Genomic DNA, 20,345 nt, shown 5'->3' with positions numbered 1-20,345 from the left:
CTAGAAAACATGACCTGTGAGGGAGGACTGAAAAAATGGCTTTGTTTAGTCTGGAGAAGAAAAGACTAACAATTTTCAAGTACATAAAAGGTTGTTACAAGAAGAAGGGATAAAAATTATTCTCCTTAACCTAGGACAAGAAACAATGGGCTTAAACTGCAGCAAGGGCGGTTTGAGTTGGACATTAGGAAAAACTTCCTGTCAGGGTGGTTAAGCACTGGAATAAATTGCCGAGATGTTGTGGAATCTGCATCATTGGATATTTTTAAAAGCAGGTTAGACAAACACCTTAGTCCTGACTTGAGTTCAGGGGACTCGAGGTCCCTGTGATACTGCACTCCATATTCTTCATAGTTGTATAATTATGACATAATTATGATGCATTTTGTACAAGATGGGTCATGTGCGGTGTCATTGGAAAAGATATGATTTGCTGAATCTGATTCTTATTTGTATGCATGTATCATTTTTGTATCTGAAGTTATGAATATTGACTATGTAGCTGTATTTCACATGTAGTCACACCTGGGTGACACCCACTAGGTAAAAGGGCCTATTCAGGGTAATGGGCCATTCAGGAAAAACAATAGCCCTTAGGAGAAGCTTATCCATGACCTGGGATGCTCCAGACAGCCTGTAAGTAATGGCTGCTATGACTCAGCAAGATATGCCAGGGCACGTGACCAGGCCACATGACTCTGGACTCCATTTTGGGATGTCTGTATTTTTTCACAAACTGGTCTGGGAACCAAGTTTGAAACAAAGGGTTCCTGCCATATGCTAAAGCAGGGGTCGGCAACCTTTGAGAAGTGGCATGCCAAGTCTTCATTAATTTAAGGTTTCATGTGCCAGTAATAAATGTCACATTTACAGGGGCCCCCCCAACGGAACCCGCGGCCAGCAGCGGGCTGAGCAGGGCCGGTGGCCGGGACCCTGGCTGGCAGCAGCATGCCAGTAAAATTCGGCATGCCGCAGGTTGCCGACCCCTGTGCTAAAGCTATGTAAGGCAGGGAGGGACCTCATCTGTTCTTCTCTCCCCCACAACTAAACACCTAAGAGAAGCTCCTAAGGAAAAAGGACTTTGAACAAGGGTGGGGAACCCAAGCTGAAAAGCAAGTGCAGCTTGTGCCTTAAGACTCTGCAAGCCTGCTTGTATCATCAGACAGGGTGAGAGATTGAATATGAATTAGCAGTCCATCTAGTATGTTAAGCTTAGTTTGCATTTTTGTTTATTTGCTAGGTAATCTGCTTTGATTGTTTTTGCTTTATCTAAATTAGTGAGTTTGAATGTAGTGCTTGGAAATCTTCGCTCAAGGGGCAAAGGCTGTTGCATTTCCACTCCACATTGAGGGGGAGGCGAACTGGGAAATAAATTCATAGGGATCGGGGTTTCAATCCAGGCAGGACAGTACAGCTCTGGGGGGCTCGAGGTTATTTTGGCTGTAACCTCTCTATTGTTGGTTCATGCAGTGGCTGGTAAACCTGCGTGTAACTGCAGCTGGGTGTGTCCCTACCTGTGTGAATGCTGATGGAAGTGTAGGACCGGAAGTGGGTCTGTAGCTTGTCACAGCAGCATAGTGTGAAAGGGAGCCCAGGTTGGTAAGTCAGAGGGCCAGCGTTCCCACCATGGCCTGGCCCAGCAGCATGGGCCACAGTCCTGGCCAGCCGGCTCCTGGGCAGCAGGGCCTGTCCCCAGCCGTTGGTATTGGAATGGGCGGAGCCCCGGCACCCCACTCCTCCACCCCACTGTGTTGAAATATGGACTGCTGCTGCCGTGTGCCGTCACTCATGAGCTCCCAGGAGCAGCACGTGATGCAACACCCCTTCCCCCCCAATCCCCCCTCCGCACTGCCCCTTCCCTGCAAGACCCTGCCCCCCGCACTGCCCCTTCCCCCATCCCCCTTCCACACTGCCCCTTCTCCTCAAGACCCTGCCCCCACACTGCCCCTTCCCCCTTCCCTCCAATCCCCCCGCCGCACTGCCCCCACACTGCCCCTTCCCTGCAAGACCCCACCCTCCTATTCACCCACTCACTCCTCCAAACCCCTCTCCCTCCCGTTGCTAGCCCTTGTGAGACAGCTTGTTGCTGTGGGTGAAGATGCGATGCAGATACAGGTAAAAGACAGCTAGCAGATTGTGGGTCGGATCACAGGTTGATCCTGGCGAATGCGGATCAGATGCGGATCCACATTTTTGCATCCGCACAGGGCTCTACAAATGGGCTGATACTTGGGCCCATCCTTCCACTTGTGCTGCTTTTTCTTTTGTTCCTAATATACTTTTAAAATGCCTTCTTGGTGACATTAGTCCCGCCAGACAAGGATTTTTCCCTGGTGTTTTTAACTTCCCTTATTAGTTTTCTACACTTCATAACTTCTAATTTATATTGATTTGCTATCTACTGTCCCCTTTTCTATTTGTTAGTGTGATGTTGCATTCCATATGTTTTATGGAAATATGCTAATGAGTGTGAATATAATGTAACTGGAATATGCTTCATGCAAAAGGTCTCTTGTAAGGTATCATTACAAAGCTTATAATCTACTGAGTGTGGTCATCCTATTTGTATGTATGTATCATTCTTGTATCTAAAACTAGAAATATGAAGTTAACTCTGAGGTCCTATTGTAATTATGCAAAGTGTGGGCCATTACTGGTGGTTTAGCATCTTGATGGCTCCCATTGACTAGGACAGTTGGCTGTAAATGGCTCTGTTTACCTGCAAGCCTTCCTGTGTACCTGATAAAAAGAAAAGGAGGACTTGTGGCACCTTAGAGACTAACCAATTTATTTGAGCATAAGCTTTCGTGAGCTACAGCTCGCTTCATCGGATGCATACTGTGGAAACTGCAGAAGACATTATATACACAGAGACCATGAAACAATACCTCCTCCCACCCCACTCTCCTGCTGGTAATAGCTTATCTAAAGTGATCACTCTCCTTACAATGTGTATGAAAATCAAGGTGGGCCATTTCCAGCACAAATCCAGGTTTTCTCACCCCACACCCCCAGACTCCCTCCTCAGGCCCTACGCTACCAGCACTCCCAGCTACCTTCGAGACACCACTGACTTCCTGAGGAAACTACAATCCATCGGTGATCTTCCTGATAACACCATCCTGGCCACTATGGATGTAGAAGCCCTCTACACCAACATTCAACACAAAGATGGACTACAAGCCGTCAAGAACACTATCCCCGATAATGTCACGGCTAACCTGGTGGCTGAACTTTGTGACTTTGTCCTTACCCATAACTATTTTACATTTGGGGACAATGTATACCTTCAGATCAGCGGCACTGCTATGGGTACCCGCATGGGCCCACAATATGCCAACATGTTTATGGCTGACTTAGAACAACGCTTCCTCAGCTCTCGTCCCCTAACGCCCCTACTCTACTTGCGCTATATTGATGACATCTTCATAGAATCATAGAATCATAGAATATCAGGGTTGGAAGGGACCCCAGAAGGTCATCTAGTCCAACCCCCTGCTCAAAGCAGGACCAATTCCCAGTTAAATCATCCCAGCCAGGGCTTTGTCAAGCCTGACCTTAAAAACCTCTAAGGAAGGAGATTCTACCACCTCCCTAGGTAACGCATTCCAGTGTTTCACCACCCTCTTAGTGAAAAAGTTTTTCCTAATATCCAATCTAAACCTCCCCCACTGCAACTTGAGACCATTACTCCTCGTTCTGTCATCTGCTACCATTGAGAACAGTCTAGAGCCATCCTCTTTGGAACCCCCTTTCAGGTAGTTGAAAGCAGCTATCAAATCCCCCCTCATTCTTCTCTTCTGCAGGCTAAACAATCCCAGCTCCCTCAGCCTCTCCTCATAACTCATGTGTTCCAGTCCCCTAATCATTTTTGTTGCCCTTTGCTGGACTCTCTCCAATTTATCCACATCTTTCTTGTAGTGTGGGGCCCAAAACTGGACACAGTACTCCAGATGAGGCCTCACCAATGTCGAATAGAGGGGAACGATCACGTCCCTCGATCTGCTCGCTATGCCCCTACTTATACATCCCAAAATGCCATTGGCCTTCTTGGCAACAAGGGCACACTGCTGACTCATATCCAGCTTCTCGTCCACTGTCACCCCTAGGTCCTTTTCCGCAGAACTGCTGCCTAGCCATTCGGTTCCTAGTCTGTAGCTGTGCATTGGGTTCTTCCGTCCTAAGTGCAGGACCCTGCACTTATCCTTATTGAACCTCATCAGATTCCTTTTGGCCCAATCTTCCAATTGGTCTAGGTCCTTCTGTATCCTATCCCTCCCCTCCAGCGTATCTACCACTCCTCCCAGTTTAGTATCATCCGCAAATTTGCTGAGTGCAATCCACACCATCCTCCAGATCATTTATGAAGATATTGAATAAAACCGGCCCCAGGACCGACCCTTGGGGCACTCCACTTGATACCGGCTGCCAACTAGACATGGAGCCATTGATCACTACCCGTTGAGCCCGACAATTTAGCCAGCTTTCTACCCACCTTATAGTGCATTCATCCAGCCCATACTTCCTTAACTTGCTGACAAGAATACTATGGGAGACCGTGTCAAAAGCTTTGCTAAAGTCAAGAAACAATACATCCACTGCTTTCCCTTCATCCACAGAACCAGTAATCTCATCATAAAAGGCGATTAGATTAGTCAGGCATGACCTTCCCTTGGTGAATCCATGCTGGCTGTTCCTGATCACTTTCCTCTCATGCAAGTGCTTCAGGATTGATTCTTTGAGGACCTGCTCCATGATTTTTCCAGGGACTGAGGTGAGGCTGACTGGCCTGTAGTTCCCAGGATCTTCCTTCTTCCCTTTTTTAAAGATTGGCACTACATTAGCCTTTTTCCAGTCATCCGGGACTTCCCCGGTTCGCCACGAGTTTTCAAAGATAATGGCCAGTGGCTCTGCAATCACAGCCGCCAATTCCTTCAGCACATTCCGATGCAACTCGTCCGGCCCCATGGACTTGTGCACGTCCAGCTTTTCTAAATAGTCCCTAACCGCCTCTATCTCCACAGAGGGCTGGCCATCTCTTCCGCATTTTGTGATGCCCAGCGCAGCAGTCTGGGAGCTGACCTTGTTAGTGAAAACAGAGGCAAAAAAAGCATTGAGTACATTAGCTTTTTCCACATCCTCTGTCACTAGGTTGCCTCCCTCATTCAGTAAGGGGCCCACACATTCCTTGGCTTTCTTCTTGTTGCCAACATACCTGAAGAAACCCTTCTTGTTACTCTTGACATCTCTGGCTAGCTGCAGCTCCAGGTGCGATTTGGCCCTCCTGATAACATTCCTACATGCCCGAGCAATATTTTTATACTCTTCCCTGGTCATATGTCCAACCTTCCACTTCTTGTAAGCTTCTTTTTTATGTTTAAGATCCGCTAGGATTTCACCATTAAGCCAAGCTGGTCGCCTGCCATATTTACTATTCTTTCGACTCATCGGGATGGTTTGTCCCTGTAACCTCAACAGGGATTCCTTGAAATACAGCCAGCTCTCCTGGACTCCTTTCCCCTTCAAGTTAGTCCCCCAGGGGATCCTGGCCATCCGTTCCCTGAGGGAGTCGAAGTCTGCTTTCCTGAAGTCCAGGGTCCGTATCCTGCTGCTTACCTTTGTTCCCTGCGTCAGGATCCTGAACTCAACCAACTCATGGTCACTGCCTCCCAGATTCCCATCCACTTTTGCTTCCCCCACTAATTCTACCCGGCTTGTGAGCAGCAGGTCAAGAAAAGCACCCCCCCTAGTTGGCTCCTCTAGCACTTGCGCCAGGAAATTGTCCCCTACGCTTTCCAAACACTTCCTGGATTGTCTATGCACCGCTGTATTGCTCTCCCAGCAGATATCAGGAAAATTAAAGTCACCCATGAGAATCAGGGCATGCGATCTAGTAGCTTCCGTGAGCTGCCGGAAGAAAGCCTCATCCACCTCATCCCCCTGGTCCAGTGGTCTATAGCAGACTCCCACCACTACATCACTCTTGTTGCACACACTTCTAAACTTAATCCAGAGACACTCAGGTTTTTCTGCAGTTTCGTACCGGAGCTCTGAGCAGTCATACTGCTCCCTTACATACAGTGCTACTCCCCCACCTTTTCTGCCCTGCCTGTCCTTCCTGAACAGTTTATAACCATCCATGACAGTACTCCAGTCATATGAGTTATCCCACCAAGTCTCTGTTATTCCGACCACGTCATAGTTCCTTGACATCACCAGGACCTCCAGTTCTCCCTGCTTGTTTCCAAGGCTTTGTGCATTTGTATATAAGCACTTGAGATAACCTGTTGATCGCCCCTCATTGCCAGTATGAGGCAGGAGCCCTCCCCTCACAGACATTCCTGCCTGTGCTTCCTCCCGGTATCCCGCTTTCCCACTTACCTCAGGGCTTTGGTCTCCTTCCCCCGGTGAACCTAGTTTAAAGCCCTCCTCACTAGGTTAGCCAGCCTGCTGGCAAAGATGCTCTTCCCTCTCTTCGTAAGATGGAGCCCGTCTCTGCCCAGCACTCCTCCTTCATGGAACACCATCCCATGGTCAAAGAAACCAAAGCCTTCTCTCCGACACCATCTGCGTAGCCATTCGTTGACTTCCACGATTCGACGCTCCCTACCTAGGCCTTTTCCTTCCACGGGGAGGATGGACGAGAACACCACTTGCGCCTCCAACTCCTTTATTCTTCTTCCTAGAGCCACATAGTCCGCAGTGATCCGCTCAAGGTCATTCTTGGCAGTATCATTGGTGCCCACGTGGAGAAGCAGGAAGGGGTAGCGATCCGAGGGCTTGATGAGTCTCGGCAGTCTCTCCGTCACATCACGAATCTTAGCCCCTGGCAAGCAGCAGACTTCTCGGTTTTCCCGGTCAGGGCGGCAGATAGATGACTCAGTCCCCCGGAGGAGAGAGTCCCCGACCACCACCACCCGCCTTCTCCTCTTGGGGGTGGTGGATCATCATCTGGACCCATGGAAAAGAAGCCCTTGAGGAATTCCACCATGATTTCAACAATTTCCATCCCACCATCAACCTCAGCCTGGTCCAGTCCACACAAGAGGTCCACTTCCTGGACACTACAATGCTAATAAACAATGGTCACATAAACACCACCCTATACCGGAAACCTACTGACCGCTATTCCTACCTACATGCCTCCAGCTTTCACCCTGACCACACCACACGATCCATTGTCTACAGCCAAGCTCTGCGATACAACCGCATTTGCTCCAACCCCTCAGACAGAGACAAACACCTACAAGATCTCTATCAAGCATTCTTACAACTACAATACCCACCTGCGGAAGTGAAGAAACAGATTGATAGAGCCAGAAGAGTTCCCAGAAGTCACCTACTACAGGACAGGCCTAACAAAGAAAATAACAGAACGCCACTAGCTGTCACCTTCAGCCCCCAACTAACACCCCTCCAACGCATTATTAAGGATCTACAACCTATCCTAAAGGATGACCCAACACTCTCACAAATCTTGGGAGACAGGCCAGTCCTTGCCTACAGACAGCCCCGCAACCTGAAGCAAATACTCACCAGCAACCACATACCACACAACAGAACCACTAACCCGGGAACCTATCCTTGCAACAAAGCCCGTTGCCAACTGTACCCACATATCTATTCAGGGGACACCATCACAGGGCCTGATAACATCAGCCACACTATCAGAGGCTCGTTCACCTGCACATCCACCAATGTGATATATGCCATCATGTGCCAGCAATGCCCCTCTGCCATGTACATTGGTCAAACTGGACAGTCTCTACGTAAAAGAATAAATGGACACAAATCAGATGTCAAGAATTGTAACATTCATAGACCAGTCGGAGAACACTTCAATCTCTCTGGTCACGCAATTACAGACATGAAGGTCGCTATCGTAAAACAAAAAAACTTCAAATCCAGACTCCAGCGAGAAACTGCTGAATTGGAATTCATTTGCAAATTGGATACTACTAATTTAGGCTTAAATAGAGACTGGGAGTGGCTAAGTCATTATGCAAGGTAACCTATTTCCCCTTGTTTTTTCCTACCCCTCCTTCCCCCAGACGTTCTGGTTAAACTTGGATTTATGCTGGAAATGGCCCACCTTGATTATCATACACATTGTAAGGAGAGTGATCACTTTAGATAAGCTATTACCAGCAGGAGAGTGGGGTGGGAGGAGGTATTGTTTCATGGTTTCTGTGTATATAATGTCTTCTGTAGTTTCCACAGTATGCATCCGATGAAGTGAGCTGTAGCTCATGAAAGCTTATGCTCAAATAAATTGGTTAGTCTCTAAGGTGCCACAAGTACTCCTTTTCTTTTTGCTTCAGAGTAACACGGCTGTTACTCTGAAACCTGTGTACCTGATGTGGAGAATGAAGGCTTGGGGGTCTCACAGGGCATGTGACCATGTCACCTGGTACTGGAATCCATCTTAAACCTGGTGCTTTTCCATTTAGAAGGAGGAGTGGGGACCCAGAGAGAGAGACAGGATTCTCGCCTTGCGCCAAAACTATAAAAGGGGGTGGAACAGACTAAAGTGGGTCACAGTCATGAGAAAACCCCTAGTTACCACCTGAGCTGGAACTAATGAGGTCTGAACCAGGGGAACGGGATTGGGCCCAGACTAAGAAAGAGTCTAGTCTGTGAAAGAAGCTTATTGGAACATCTCTGAGGGTGAGATTTACCTTTATTCAGTTTCTTAAATGTATTAGGCTTAGACTTGCGTGTTTTGTTTTATTTTGCTTGGTAACTTACTTTGTTCTGTCTGTTATTACTTGGAACCACTTAAATTCTACTTTTTATACTTAATAAAATCACTTTTGTTTATTAATTAACCCAGAGTAAGTGATTAATACCTGGTGGAGCAAACAGCTGTGCATCTCTCTCTATCAGTGTTTTAGAGGGCGGACGATTTATGAGTTTACCCTGTATAAGCTTTATACAGAGTAAAATGGATTTATTTGGGGTTTGGATCCCATTGGGAGCTGGGTGTCTGGGTGCTGGAGATAGGTAACTTCCTGAGCAGTTTTTGGTTAAAGTCTGCAGCGTTGCGGGTGTGGACCAGACCCTGGGACTGTGTTTTCAGCAGACGGGCGTGTCTGGCTCAACAAGGCAGGGGTCTGGAGTCCCAAGCTGGAATGGAAAACAGAGGTAATTCCAGCACGTCAGGTGACAGTCCCAAGGGGGTCTCTGTGACCAAATCTGTCACAGTTATGTGGCTTTTTATTTCTAATTGCTGTCTTCACTTCCCCACTGAAACAGGATGGACTTCAGCTAAAGTTGTCCTCAGTCTTGATTGTGGAATCATGCCTGTTTCTTCATCTAACAAACCCTTCTTAAACAACTTTTAAGTTTCATGCACATTTTTCTGTCTAATTTTGGTCTTCTACTCAGTGTCACTCATAACTTCCTCAGTTTTGGGAAATGAGCCATTTGGAAGTAGTGTGTGTATTAACAGCTGGGGCTGTCCTCTGTTTGCCCATATTGAAAGTAATCAAGTTGTGATCATTGGCCACAGTAATATTAAGATACAGAACTTTACATGGAGGTTGTAGTTACCTCAAAATTAGATACTAGAAGCCCAAGGGATATCAAAGCTAAGGATACACTTAAAGGAATGCACAGTTAAGGCACCTAAAGGCCCTTAGCTCTGCCCTGGAGAGACATAAATAGGGGGGGGGAAATCGTCTTTAAAAATCAATTTAGTCTAATCTGCAACCAAAAACACTGACCTGCCTTAATCAAAATCTTATGGTTATTGCCTGATGTCACTACAGGGTACAGTTAGGTTTGTTTAGGTGCCTTAATTGTGCATTTCTCACCTTAACATGTCTGGGATGGCTGCATTACTTCTGAATGCCAGTACTAGCTAAATAGCTCACAATGCCCTTTGTGTTGGTTCTCATTCCTATTCCTTCCTCCTGTGGACTCAGCATCAGTCTTAGCACCACGATCCCATTGGCAGGGCCCAGAAAGAGAAAGAAATGAGAACTACCAAGTTTTCAAAACCTCCAAAAATTATCAAAATGGAATCGATATGAAGAGCCAGTATCTCTGCCTCTTCCAGGCCGACAGACTTATGTCCTCCTGGGAAGGTGGGAATCTCCCTTTTTCAGTGTGTAGCACCTGTCTTAACCATGCTGGGCTTCAAGACACAGACTTTAAGCTCCGTCACTGGTCCAGGGCTCAATACTATCTTTCCCCTTGGCCCAGTGTAATTTTGGAATTCTCCCCATACTGCCTCCATATTTAGGATAAGAAGGAAACACGTCATTGACTTGCTTTCTTTTAAGGGCAAAATAGCAGCATGTGACGCTCCTCAGGGTTTTTAGCAGCAGACCCACTAGGGAAGGGGAAGTAGTGGGCAAGAGGACCAGTGGGCAGGCAATGTGCATGATCAGTGCTAGTTATTCACATGGCTAATCTAATCGCCTTCTATGATGAGATTACTGGTTCTGTGGATGAAGGGAAAGCAGTGGATGTATTGTTTCTTGACTTTAGCAAAGCTTTTGACACGGTCTCCCACAGTATTCTTGTCAGCAAGTTAAAGAGGTATGGGCTCGATGAATGCACTATAAGGTGGGTAGAAAGTTGGCTAGATTGTCGGGCTCAACGGGTAGTGATCAATGGCTCCATGTCTAGTTGGCAGCCGGTGTCAAGTGGAGTGCCCCAGGGGTCGGTCCTGGAGCCGGTTTTGTTCAATATCTTCATAAATGATCTGGAGGATGGTGTGGATTGCACTCTCAGCAAATTTGCGGATGATACTAAACTGGGAGGAGTGGTAGATACGCTGGAGGGGAGGGATAGGATACAGAGGGACCTAGACAAATTGGAGGACTGGGCCAAAAGGAATCTGATGAGGTTCAATAAGGATAAGTGCAGGGTCCTGCACTTAGGACGGAAGAACCCAATGCACAGCTACAGACTAGGGACCGAATGGCTCGGCAGCAGTTCTGCGGAAAAGGACCTAGGGGTGACAGTGGACGAGAAGCTGAATATGAGTCAGCAGTGTGCCCTTGTTGCCAAGAAGGCCAATGGCATTTTGGGATGTATATGTAGGGGCATAGTGAGCAGATCGAGGGACGTGATCGTTCCCCTCTATTCGACATTGGTGAGGCCTCATCTGGAGTACTGTGTCCAGTTTTGGGCCCCACACTACAAGAAGGATGTGGATAAATTGGAGAGAGTCCAGGGAAGGGCAACAAAAATTATTAGGGGTCTGGAACACATGAGTTATGAGGAGAGGCTGAGGGAACTGGGATTGTTTAGTCTGCAGAAGAGAAGAATGAGGGGGGATTTGATAGCTGCTTTCAACTACCTGAGAGCTGGTTCCAGAGAGGATGGTTCTAGACTATTCTCAGTGGTAGAAGAGGACAGGACAAGGAGTAATGGTCTCAAGTTGCAGTGGGGGAGATTTAGGTTGGAAATTAGGAAAAACTTTTTCACTAGGAGGATGGTGAAACACTGGAATGCATTACCTACGGAGGTGGTACAATCTCCTTCCTGTGTTCCTGACCTCTAAACATTTTTGTTGCCCTCTGCTGGATGCTTTCCAATTTTTCCACATCCTTCTTTTAGTGTGGGGCCAAAACTGGACACAGTACTCCAGATGAGGCCTCACCAATGTCGAATAGAGGGGAACGATCACGTCCCTCTATCTTCTGGCAATGCCCCTACTTATACAGCCCAAAATGCCGTTAGCCTTCTTGGCAACAAGGGCTCACTGTTGACTGATATCCAGCTTCTCGTCCACTGTAACCTCTAGGTACTCTTCTGCAGATCTGCTGCCTAGCCATTCGGTCCCTAGTCTGTAGGAGGGCATGGCATTCTTCCGTCCTAAGTGCAAGACTCTGCACTTGTCCTTGTTGAACCTCATCAGATTTCTTTTGGCCCAGTCCTCCAATTTGTCTAGGTCCCTCTGTATCCTATCCCTACCCTCCAGCGTATCTACCACTCCTCCAAGTTTAGTGTTATCTCCAAACTTCCTGAGAGTGCAATCCACGCCATTCTCCAAATCATTAATGAAGATATTGAACAAAACCAGCCCCAGGACCGACCCTTGGGGCACTCCACTTCATACCGGCTGCCAACTAGACATGGAGCCATGGATCACTACCTGTTGAGCCCAACAATCTAGCCAGCTTTCTATCCACCTTTATAGTCCATTCATCCAGCCCATACTCCTTTAAACTTGCTGGCAAGAATACTGTGGGAGACCATATCAAAAGCTTTGCTGAAGTCAAGGAATAACACATCCACTGCTTTCCCCTCATCCACAGAGCCAGTTATCTCATCATAGAAGACAATTAGATTAGTCAGGCATGACTTGACCTTGGTGAATCCATGCTGACTGTTCCTGATCTAGGGACCGAATGGCTCGGCAGCAGTTCTGCGGAAAAGGACCTAGGGGTGACAGTGGACGAGAAGCTGGATATGAGTCAGCAGTGTGCCCTTGTTGCCAAGAAGGCCAATGGCATTTTGGGATGTATAAGTAGGGGCATAGCGAGCAGATCGAGGGACGTGATCGTTCCCCTCTATTCGACATTGGTGAGGCCTCATCTGGAGTACTGTGTCCAGTTTTGGGCCCCACACTACAAGAAGGATGTGGATAAATTGGAGAGGGTCCAGCAAAGGGCAACAAAAATGATTAGGGGTCTAGAACACATGACTTATGAGGAGAGGCTGAGGGAGCTGGGATTGTTTAGCCTGCAGAAGAGAAGAATGAGGGGGGATTTGATAGCTGCTTTCAACTACCTGAAAGGGGGTTCCAAAGAGGATGGCTCTAGACTGTTTTCAATGGTAGCAGATGACAGAACAAGGAGTAATGGTCTCAAGTTGCAGTGGGGGAGGTTTAGATTGGATATTAGGAAAAACTTTCACTAAGAGAGTGGTGAAACACTGGAATGCGTTACCTAGGGAGGTGGTAGAATCTCCTTCCTTAGAGGTTTTTAAGGTCAGGCTTGACAAAGCCCTGGCTGGGATGATTTAACTGGGAATTGGTCCTGCTTCGAGCAGGGGGTTGGACTAGATGACCTTCAGGGGTCCCTTCCAACCCTGATATTCTATGATTCTATGGTCGCACTAATGCCAAATAAAAAGGCAAAAACGCCACTCTATTCCTACTCAAGATTCCATGTTTATCAATCCCAGGATTGTATTACCTCTTTTGGCCACAGCGTAACACTGGGAGCTCATCCACAACCTCCAAATCTTTTTTAGCCACTCCTTTCCAGGATAGAATCCCCTGTCCTGTAAGTATGGCCTGCATTTTTTGTTCCTAGATGTATATGTTTACATTCAGCCCTATTAAAATGCAATTTTGTTTGTTTGTGCCCAGTTTACCAAGCAATCCAGATTGCTCTGAACCAGTGACCTGACCTCTTTATTATTTATCACTCCCCCAATTATTGTATTATCTGCAAACTTTATCGGTGACAATTTTATGTTTTCTTCCAGGTCATTGATAAAAATATTAAAACATAAGAACAGCCATCGTGAGTCAGACCAAAGGTCCATCTAGCCCTGTATCCTGTCTTCCAACACTGGCCAACGCCAGATACCCCAGAACAGGTAATCATCAAGTGATCCATCCCCTTCACCCATTCCCAGCTTCTGGCAAACAGAGGCTAGAGACATTCTTCTTCTTCAGCATGTTTCCAAGTTCCCTGAAGTCATCTACTATGCACAAGATATCCTGCGATGCAGTAGCATTTGTGCACTGATATGAACTATCACCAATGGATCCTTGCCCATCAACTTCAGAAGCCTGTCCAATCTTAGAGCGACATCTCATGTCTTAGCTCCAGGATGGCTGCATGCTATCCTGTTATCTGCCTGTTCCTTGCAAAATGTTCTTTCAAGTCTTCTGACTACTGAATCTTCAACAAGGATCCTCTGTCTTCCTTGGATGGATAGTAAGCAAGCTTGATTTTCTTAGAGGTTGGACTGAGCTGCCATCCATGTGTATCCCATACATCTGTTCCCTTGGACCTGCTGGATCTCAAGAGGTTTCGTCCGTAGTTTCCAGTCTGCCCATTCTCATCTATCTCCTACTGAGCAGAAAGCAGCTGTGACCTCTTGCCTCTCATCAGGCCTCCTCTCTCACCAATTTCTTTGTGGCCAGCTCTATTCTTCCTCGAACCTGAAGTGCTGGTGTTTACCCAACCTGGTGGTCTGCTCTTAAAGAATCCTGTTGTAAATGGCTGTGGGTCTCAAATCTTGGCCCACAGGTTCCCACGCAGCCCCCACACCTGGGCTATCACTGGGTATCTCATCCTGAACTACTGGAAGTGCGGGGCTCCCAGAGGCATCGCCGACGAGTACCCTGACTGGGGTGATGACCAGCCCCAGTGACCGTCTGGAACATACTATTTAAGCCAGAAGGGGAGACATGAAGTTGTTTGAATCACTGAAGCACTTCCCAACTGGCTACTGCACTGGACCTGACTCTTTCATCATCCCTAAACTTTGCTTCTGGCTCTGACCCCTGGCTTGGTTCCTGCTTCCTTATTCTGGCTCTGTCCACTAGGCCTGACCACCCCTGCTCTGACCACTCAGAAACACTGCCCAAGTCCCAATTCTGACCGCTTGCTTGGACCAATAACCCTTGGAAGGAGAGAATCTACCAACCATGTACCCTGCTACATGCCATTGTAGACAGTCTCATGATACCATCCCCTCCATAAACTTATCAAGCTCAGTCTTGAAACCAGTTAGGTTTTTTGCCCCCACTGCTCCCCTTGGAAGGCTGTTCCAGAACTTCACTCCTCTGATGGTTAGAAACCTTCACCTAATTTCAAGCCTAAACTTGTTGATGGCCAGTTTATATCCATTTGTTCTTGGGTCTACATTGGTGCTTAACTTAAATAACTCCTCTCCCACCCTGGTATTTATCCCTCTGATGTATTTATAGAGAGCAATCCTATCTCCCCTCAGCCTTTGTTTGGTTAGGCTAAACAAGCCAAGAGCCTTGAGTCTCTTCTTATAAGGTAGGTTTTCCAATCCAGCCAGTCTCCTGACATGGGGCTGGATCAGAACCGGCATCCACTAGAGGATAAAGGCTCTGTGATGGGGCTTAACCCCCATCATATGCAAGGCTAGTGAATACACCCAATTAGTCATGCTTTGCACCCAGGGAGGTGGATAGCGAACTGGCTCCTGGTCAGAGGGCGCAGAGCTAAGCCATAATAAAGTAGACTGAGGGAGCTCAATTGCAGGAGAAACAGCAGAGGAGACGGACCTTTCTGAGAGAAGCCCAGGGGAAGAGTACACAGACAGAATGGGGGTAGTGGGCTACAGGGAAAGATTAGGCTCCTACAAGGGAAGCCCTGAGATAGGGTTTGTAAGTAGAGAAGAGAAGATTTCAGTAGCCCAAGAGTGCAGAACTATTCAATTTTGTTTGGACTTACTCATGATACCCCAGAAGAGGTCTGAACTTAGGTGACTTGGGTGGAGGGCTGAAACACAGAGGAGCTGGTGCCATAGGCAGGTGGGCAGTAAGAGCTGCTGGAGCCAAAGATAGTGACACTGATGCTAGGGGGTGCCCTGAAGGTTAGTGAGCCTAACCACAGGCTCCTACCCTGATTTCTTGCATCCCCACAACCTGGGCCCAGGCTGAAACCAGCACCCGAGAGGTGAAGTTGTCTCCCCCATGTGACACAGAGGTATCGCTGAGATCTGGCTCGGACATTCCACCTGATCCGCTCTGTCAGTGAAAATGCTTGCACCAAAGAAAACTTTATTACTGCAGCATACCATGGCTGTGTTGGAGAAATGCTTTACAGAGGAAAGCACTAGATAAGCAATGAAGATGGTCACTGGTAATGAACAGCCAGAGTGCATGTGGGCAAGACAGTGGGATGGTTTTGCACCTCACAGAGATATTCCACGCCCATCACCAAGATCTGTGCCCTGTGGGGGCAGCCCCTTGTACCCACTGCTCCTAGTTTATATGTGAGCACACTCAGTGCTGGTGAATTGCAGGCTGGAGTTCCTCTGCCATGCTGGAGTTCAGTGGATTCCTGCTGGTATCTAAGGTTTGTCTGTAGCATCCACGCTATCTAGGTGCTACATGTGCAGCCAGAGGTAGGTGAGACATTCCCCCAGAGCGTGGTGTAATGTGTATTGCATCTGGTATTTGCCCACTGTAACAGACATTACATAGCTCCCTGTCCTCGTTACAGGGATAGTCTAGCTCAGGGGTCCCCAACGCGGTACCCGTGGGCACCATGGCGCCCGCCGGCCACCATGCTGCCAAAATGCCGCCACTGCGTGCGGCTGCCGGAGAACCGCCTGCCAAAATGCCACCGAGAACCGTTGCCGTTTCTCGGCAGCATTTCGGCGGCGACGCTTCTTGCCGCTGCCGCTTCTCGGCGGTGGGGTGTCCGGCACCTGCCACAGTCTTCTGGGAATACCAATATGCTATTCCCACAGGAAAGGTTGGGGACCACTGGTCTAGCTGGTGCTGCTACCAGCACTTCCTGCGTGAAAGGCAAGGCCCTCCGCATTTCCAAGGAGGTTAGTCAAGGGTAAGTCTCCTCTGCTCTAGGATGACTCTGTCCTGCTCGCCTTGGGTAGGCTGTGAACACGCTCCCCCGTGTCATAGTGTGCCAGGCCGCAGCGCAGACGTGGCTCATCCTGCTGGTACCAGAGACTCTCGCTGAACTCCGGGAAGAAGAAGGCAATTTCTCTACGGGCTGATGCCGCCGAGTCTGTTAGAGGAGAGGGGGAGAGAGAGAGAGCGCGCCCTGAGGTGGTGGTGGCACATTGTCTTGATCGTACCCTGAGCTCTACTCAGAGGGGTGGAGGGGACAGCCTACGCTCATGGGCCTACGTTTTACCACTGCATCCCTGAGTCATGGAACTGGGGTGAATGGAGCCTGTCTACTTGGATTGGAGGAACCTGCAGGGATGCAAGGACATGTGGTTTGGGCACCAGCAGAGGCAATGAGTGCACCGAGACAGTGCCCCCCTCTGGCCCTTCCTCCACCCCAATGATTGCCCTGGTGTTCTTACCTGAGCCATGTATGGTGTTCCTCGTGTCCGTGAGGCCATAGGCTCCCCGGATGGAGTCTGGAGCTGTATTTCGGGCTCGGTACACTTTTGTGGGTCCCATGAGAGACCTCCAGCGTGCAACAGCATCTTCATGTGCTAGGATATAAGCCCGCATTGGGCCACTGGGGAAACACAGCCAGGTGGGGACAAGAGAAGACAAGATTACTCCAGGATGTGGGCATCTCATGTGCTTTCTATCCTCACAGACACAGCAGCGTCAGAGTGGCAGGCGAAGGTGGCTGCCATGCAGCACTCCTCTAGGACACAGAGCAGACTCATGGTAGCCAGGACCTCAGGGTTATCCCAGGCTGTTAAAACACCCTGATTCCAGGGCAGTGATGTGGCATCAGGTAGCCTAGAAAGAATGGCATTTCTAACAATATAGAACGCACTCCCTCAAGGGCTACACTGGCAGGACAGCACCGAGGATCAGCTGTTGCCAGACTGGAATCACAACATTCTAGCCTTGAGGCCTGAGCATCCTTCCTTGTCCCATGAAAGCTGCCTCTCTGGGACACAAGTGTCATGAATCCCAGAATGACCTTGCCCAGTGCCTTGTCCCACCCCCATTCTCCCCTTATCAAGGCGTGGGGGGAGGGAGGGTTTACCCAAAGGGCAGCAGTGTTGCTAGAAGAAGCACCAGCATGAGGGGGCAATGGCATGTGTGTGAGAGTAGGTGTCACCCCCACTCACTCCTGACAGCCAGAACAGCTCCCAACCCCCATGGCTGGGATTCACTGTTAAGCTAGGACTGATAGGGGAGGGGAGGTACCTGGTCATGAACTCCACCAGCCTCCGATAAAAAAATCGCCCTGCAATATGAGAGACAGCATTTCACTCTAAGGGGGCATAGATGTCCAGTTCCCCCACCATACTGATACCCTTGCTTGGCCTTGCCCTACCACCCTCCCCTCATCCCCCTGCCCTTTTCTGTGCTGCTCTTACAATAGGAACAGAGGCATTGCCAGTCCAGGCCACATCTAGCAAAGCATCCTGTCTCTGACTGGGACTGATACCAGCTGCTTCGACAGCAGGGGCAGAACCCCCCAGTCGACAATTCTGGGATAACCTGCTCTTGGCAGAGTCTCCGCAGCCCTATCTGTCAATGGCTAGATCCTCCCTGCAGCAGGAGGGTTTATCTTATCCTAGCAGATATAGTAGAAGCTGTTTGTTTGCATCCCATCCATCCCAATAGGGTACATATCTGGTCCCTATTACTCCAGGAGCAGAGCACTTGGCAATTTTTAACGTACTGTATTTATCTTCACAACATGAGGTATGTAGGGAAGTGCTATTACCTCCGTGTCTGGAAACGGGAACTGACATACTAAGTGACTAGTCCAAGGTCATGCAGGAAGTCTGTAGCAGAGCACTATGCATGTAAGTGTCTAATTGTGTTTTGACTCCTACTGAACTCTTGGCCTCAGTAATGCCTCATGGCAGTGAGCTCCACAGATTGTGTTGCATAATAAATATTTCCTATGATAAGTCTTGCATGTAGTGCCTTCCACTTTCTTTGAATGACCTGTTGCATTCAGAGAGAGTGAACAGGACTTCCTGATTTACCTCCTATCTATCCTAGGGTTTATACTGGCATCTATCCCCATAGTATCAGACCACTTTCCAAGAGAAATCAGTTCTGTATCCCTCTGTCATGCCCCCTTTCATTCTTCTCTTCATTGAACTACACAATCCCTGTCTTCGAATCTCTCTCCACACAAGAGTCTTTCCAACTCTCTCCTGGTCTTTGCCTATCTCTCAACCCCATCCTTCTGCGATGTCCCTCCTGAGAGAGGCTAAGCTGTACCCTTCCCTGTGCTCCCCACTGCCCATTTCCACACTTCCTGCATGAGCAAAGACAACCTCCCGTCCCAGGGTTCGTGCCCTGAAGGGCCCAGTTAGAGCCAGCAGCAAGCTCCCTGTGATCACTACCTGAGTGCTCCTGGTAAAATCGCTGGCTATCTTCCCTTCTCCACATCAGCTCCTTGGTCCGCACGATGAGGAATTTGTTGTTCAGGATGGTCTCGTGCACGGCCTGGAAAGGCAGGGCAAGGGTGAGGCACAAACACATCAGATGTTGCAGAGCAAAGACTTCAGCCAAGGAACCAGGGGGATCCTGACTACTGGGAGAAAGGTGTGGTCAGAGAAAGAGAGACTGCAGGGCTGAGCACAGGGGGCAGGTACAGGCTAGCTCCTGGAAATGGGTACAGTGCAACTAGAATAATTCACAAGGCCTCACACTCCACCGACCTGAATTCTGGGGTAGGGCGGGGTATCACCCACGGATGCCCCGCGGGGGGGGGATGGGACAGGCCAGGGGGGGGGGGGAATCACCCACGGACGCCCCGCGGGGGGGGGAGGGATGGGACAGGCCTGGGGGGGAATCACCCACGGACGCCCCGCGGGGGGGAATCACCCACGGACGCCCCGCGGGGGGGAATCACCCACGGACGCCCCGCGGGGGGGAATCACCCACGGACGCCCCGCGGGGGGGAATCACCCACGGACGCCCCGCGGGGGGGGATGGGACAGGCCGGGGGGGGGAATCACCCACGGACGCCCCGCGGGGGGGGGATGGGACAGGCTGGGGGGGGGAATCACCCACGGACGCCCCGCGGGGGGGGGATGGGACAGGCCGGGGGGGGGAATCACCCACGGACGCCCCGCGGGGGGGGATGGGACAGGCCGGGGGGGGGGGGAATCACCCACGGACGCCCCGCGGGGGGGGGATGGGACAGGCTGGGGGGGGGAATCACCCACGGACGCCCCGCGGGGGGGGGATGGGACAGGCTGGGGGGGGGAATCACCCACGGACGCCCCGCGGGGGGGGATGGGACAGGCCGGGGGGAGGGAATCACCCACGGACGCCCCGCGGGGGGTGGGGGAAATCACCGACGGACGCCCCGCGGGGGGGGGGCGGAAATCACCCACGGACGCCCCGCGGGGGGGGGGAATGGGACAGGCCGGGGGGGAATCACCCACGGACGCCCCGCGGGGGGGGGGGAAATCACCGACGGAGGCCTCCCGGGGCGTGGACCGGGCCGCTGCGGGGGGGGGCCCGGCGGCCGCTCCGCCCCTCACCTCCAGCACCGGCGGGTGGGCCACGGCGTCGGGCTTCAGCAGCGCCAGCGTGAGCTGCAGCGGGCGCGCGGAGCGCGGCACGGCCCCCATGGCGCTCCCGGCGGCGGCGCGCGGGGCGGGGCGGGGCGCGGCCCCTGGCGGGCCGGGGAGGGGAGGGGCCGCTCGGAGGCGGGCTCTGGGCCGGCGCGGGCGCGGGGGCGGGGCCGGCGCGGGGGCGG

The 20,345-nt window shown here is 50.2% G+C and overlaps 1 protein-coding gene across 7 annotated transcripts in view; it reads right to left on the bottom strand.

The window, feature by feature from the left end:
- Nucleotides 1-20,259, bottom strand: part of NME6 (NME/NM23 nucleoside diphosphate kinase 6) — a 39,928-nt gene extending 19,669 nt beyond the window's left edge. For 4 of the 7 annotated variants that reach the window (XM_073329071.1, XM_073329067.1, XM_073329068.1 and 1 more), the window contains exons 1-4: nucleotides 20,128-20,259; nucleotides 18,979-19,081; nucleotides 17,819-17,858; nucleotides 17,008-17,168 (exon numbers count right to left, since the gene is read on the bottom strand). In XM_073329071.1, coding sequence (XP_073185172.1) covers nucleotides 17,008-17,168; nucleotides 17,819-17,858; nucleotides 18,979-19,081; nucleotides 20,128-20,217 — 394 coding nt within the window. In that variant the 5' untranslated portion in view covers nucleotides 20,218-20,259. Of the gene's footprint in view, nucleotides 1-16,560; nucleotides 16,704-17,007; nucleotides 17,169-17,818; nucleotides 17,859-18,978; nucleotides 19,082-20,127 lie in introns of all 7 variants that reach the window. The other 3 variants (XR_012156882.1, XM_073329066.1, XM_073329072.1) reach the window with 2 other exon arrangements.
- Nucleotides 20,260-20,345: the final 86 nt, after the last annotated feature.

The sequence above is a fragment of the Lepidochelys kempii genome, chromosome 1 (genome assembly GCF_965140265.1).
Source record: "Lepidochelys kempii isolate rLepKem1 chromosome 1, rLepKem1.hap2, whole genome shotgun sequence".
Lineage (NCBI taxonomy): Eukaryota > Metazoa > Chordata > Testudines > Cheloniidae > Lepidochelys > Lepidochelys kempii.
This window is presented reverse-complemented; position numbering and strand designations above follow the sequence as displayed.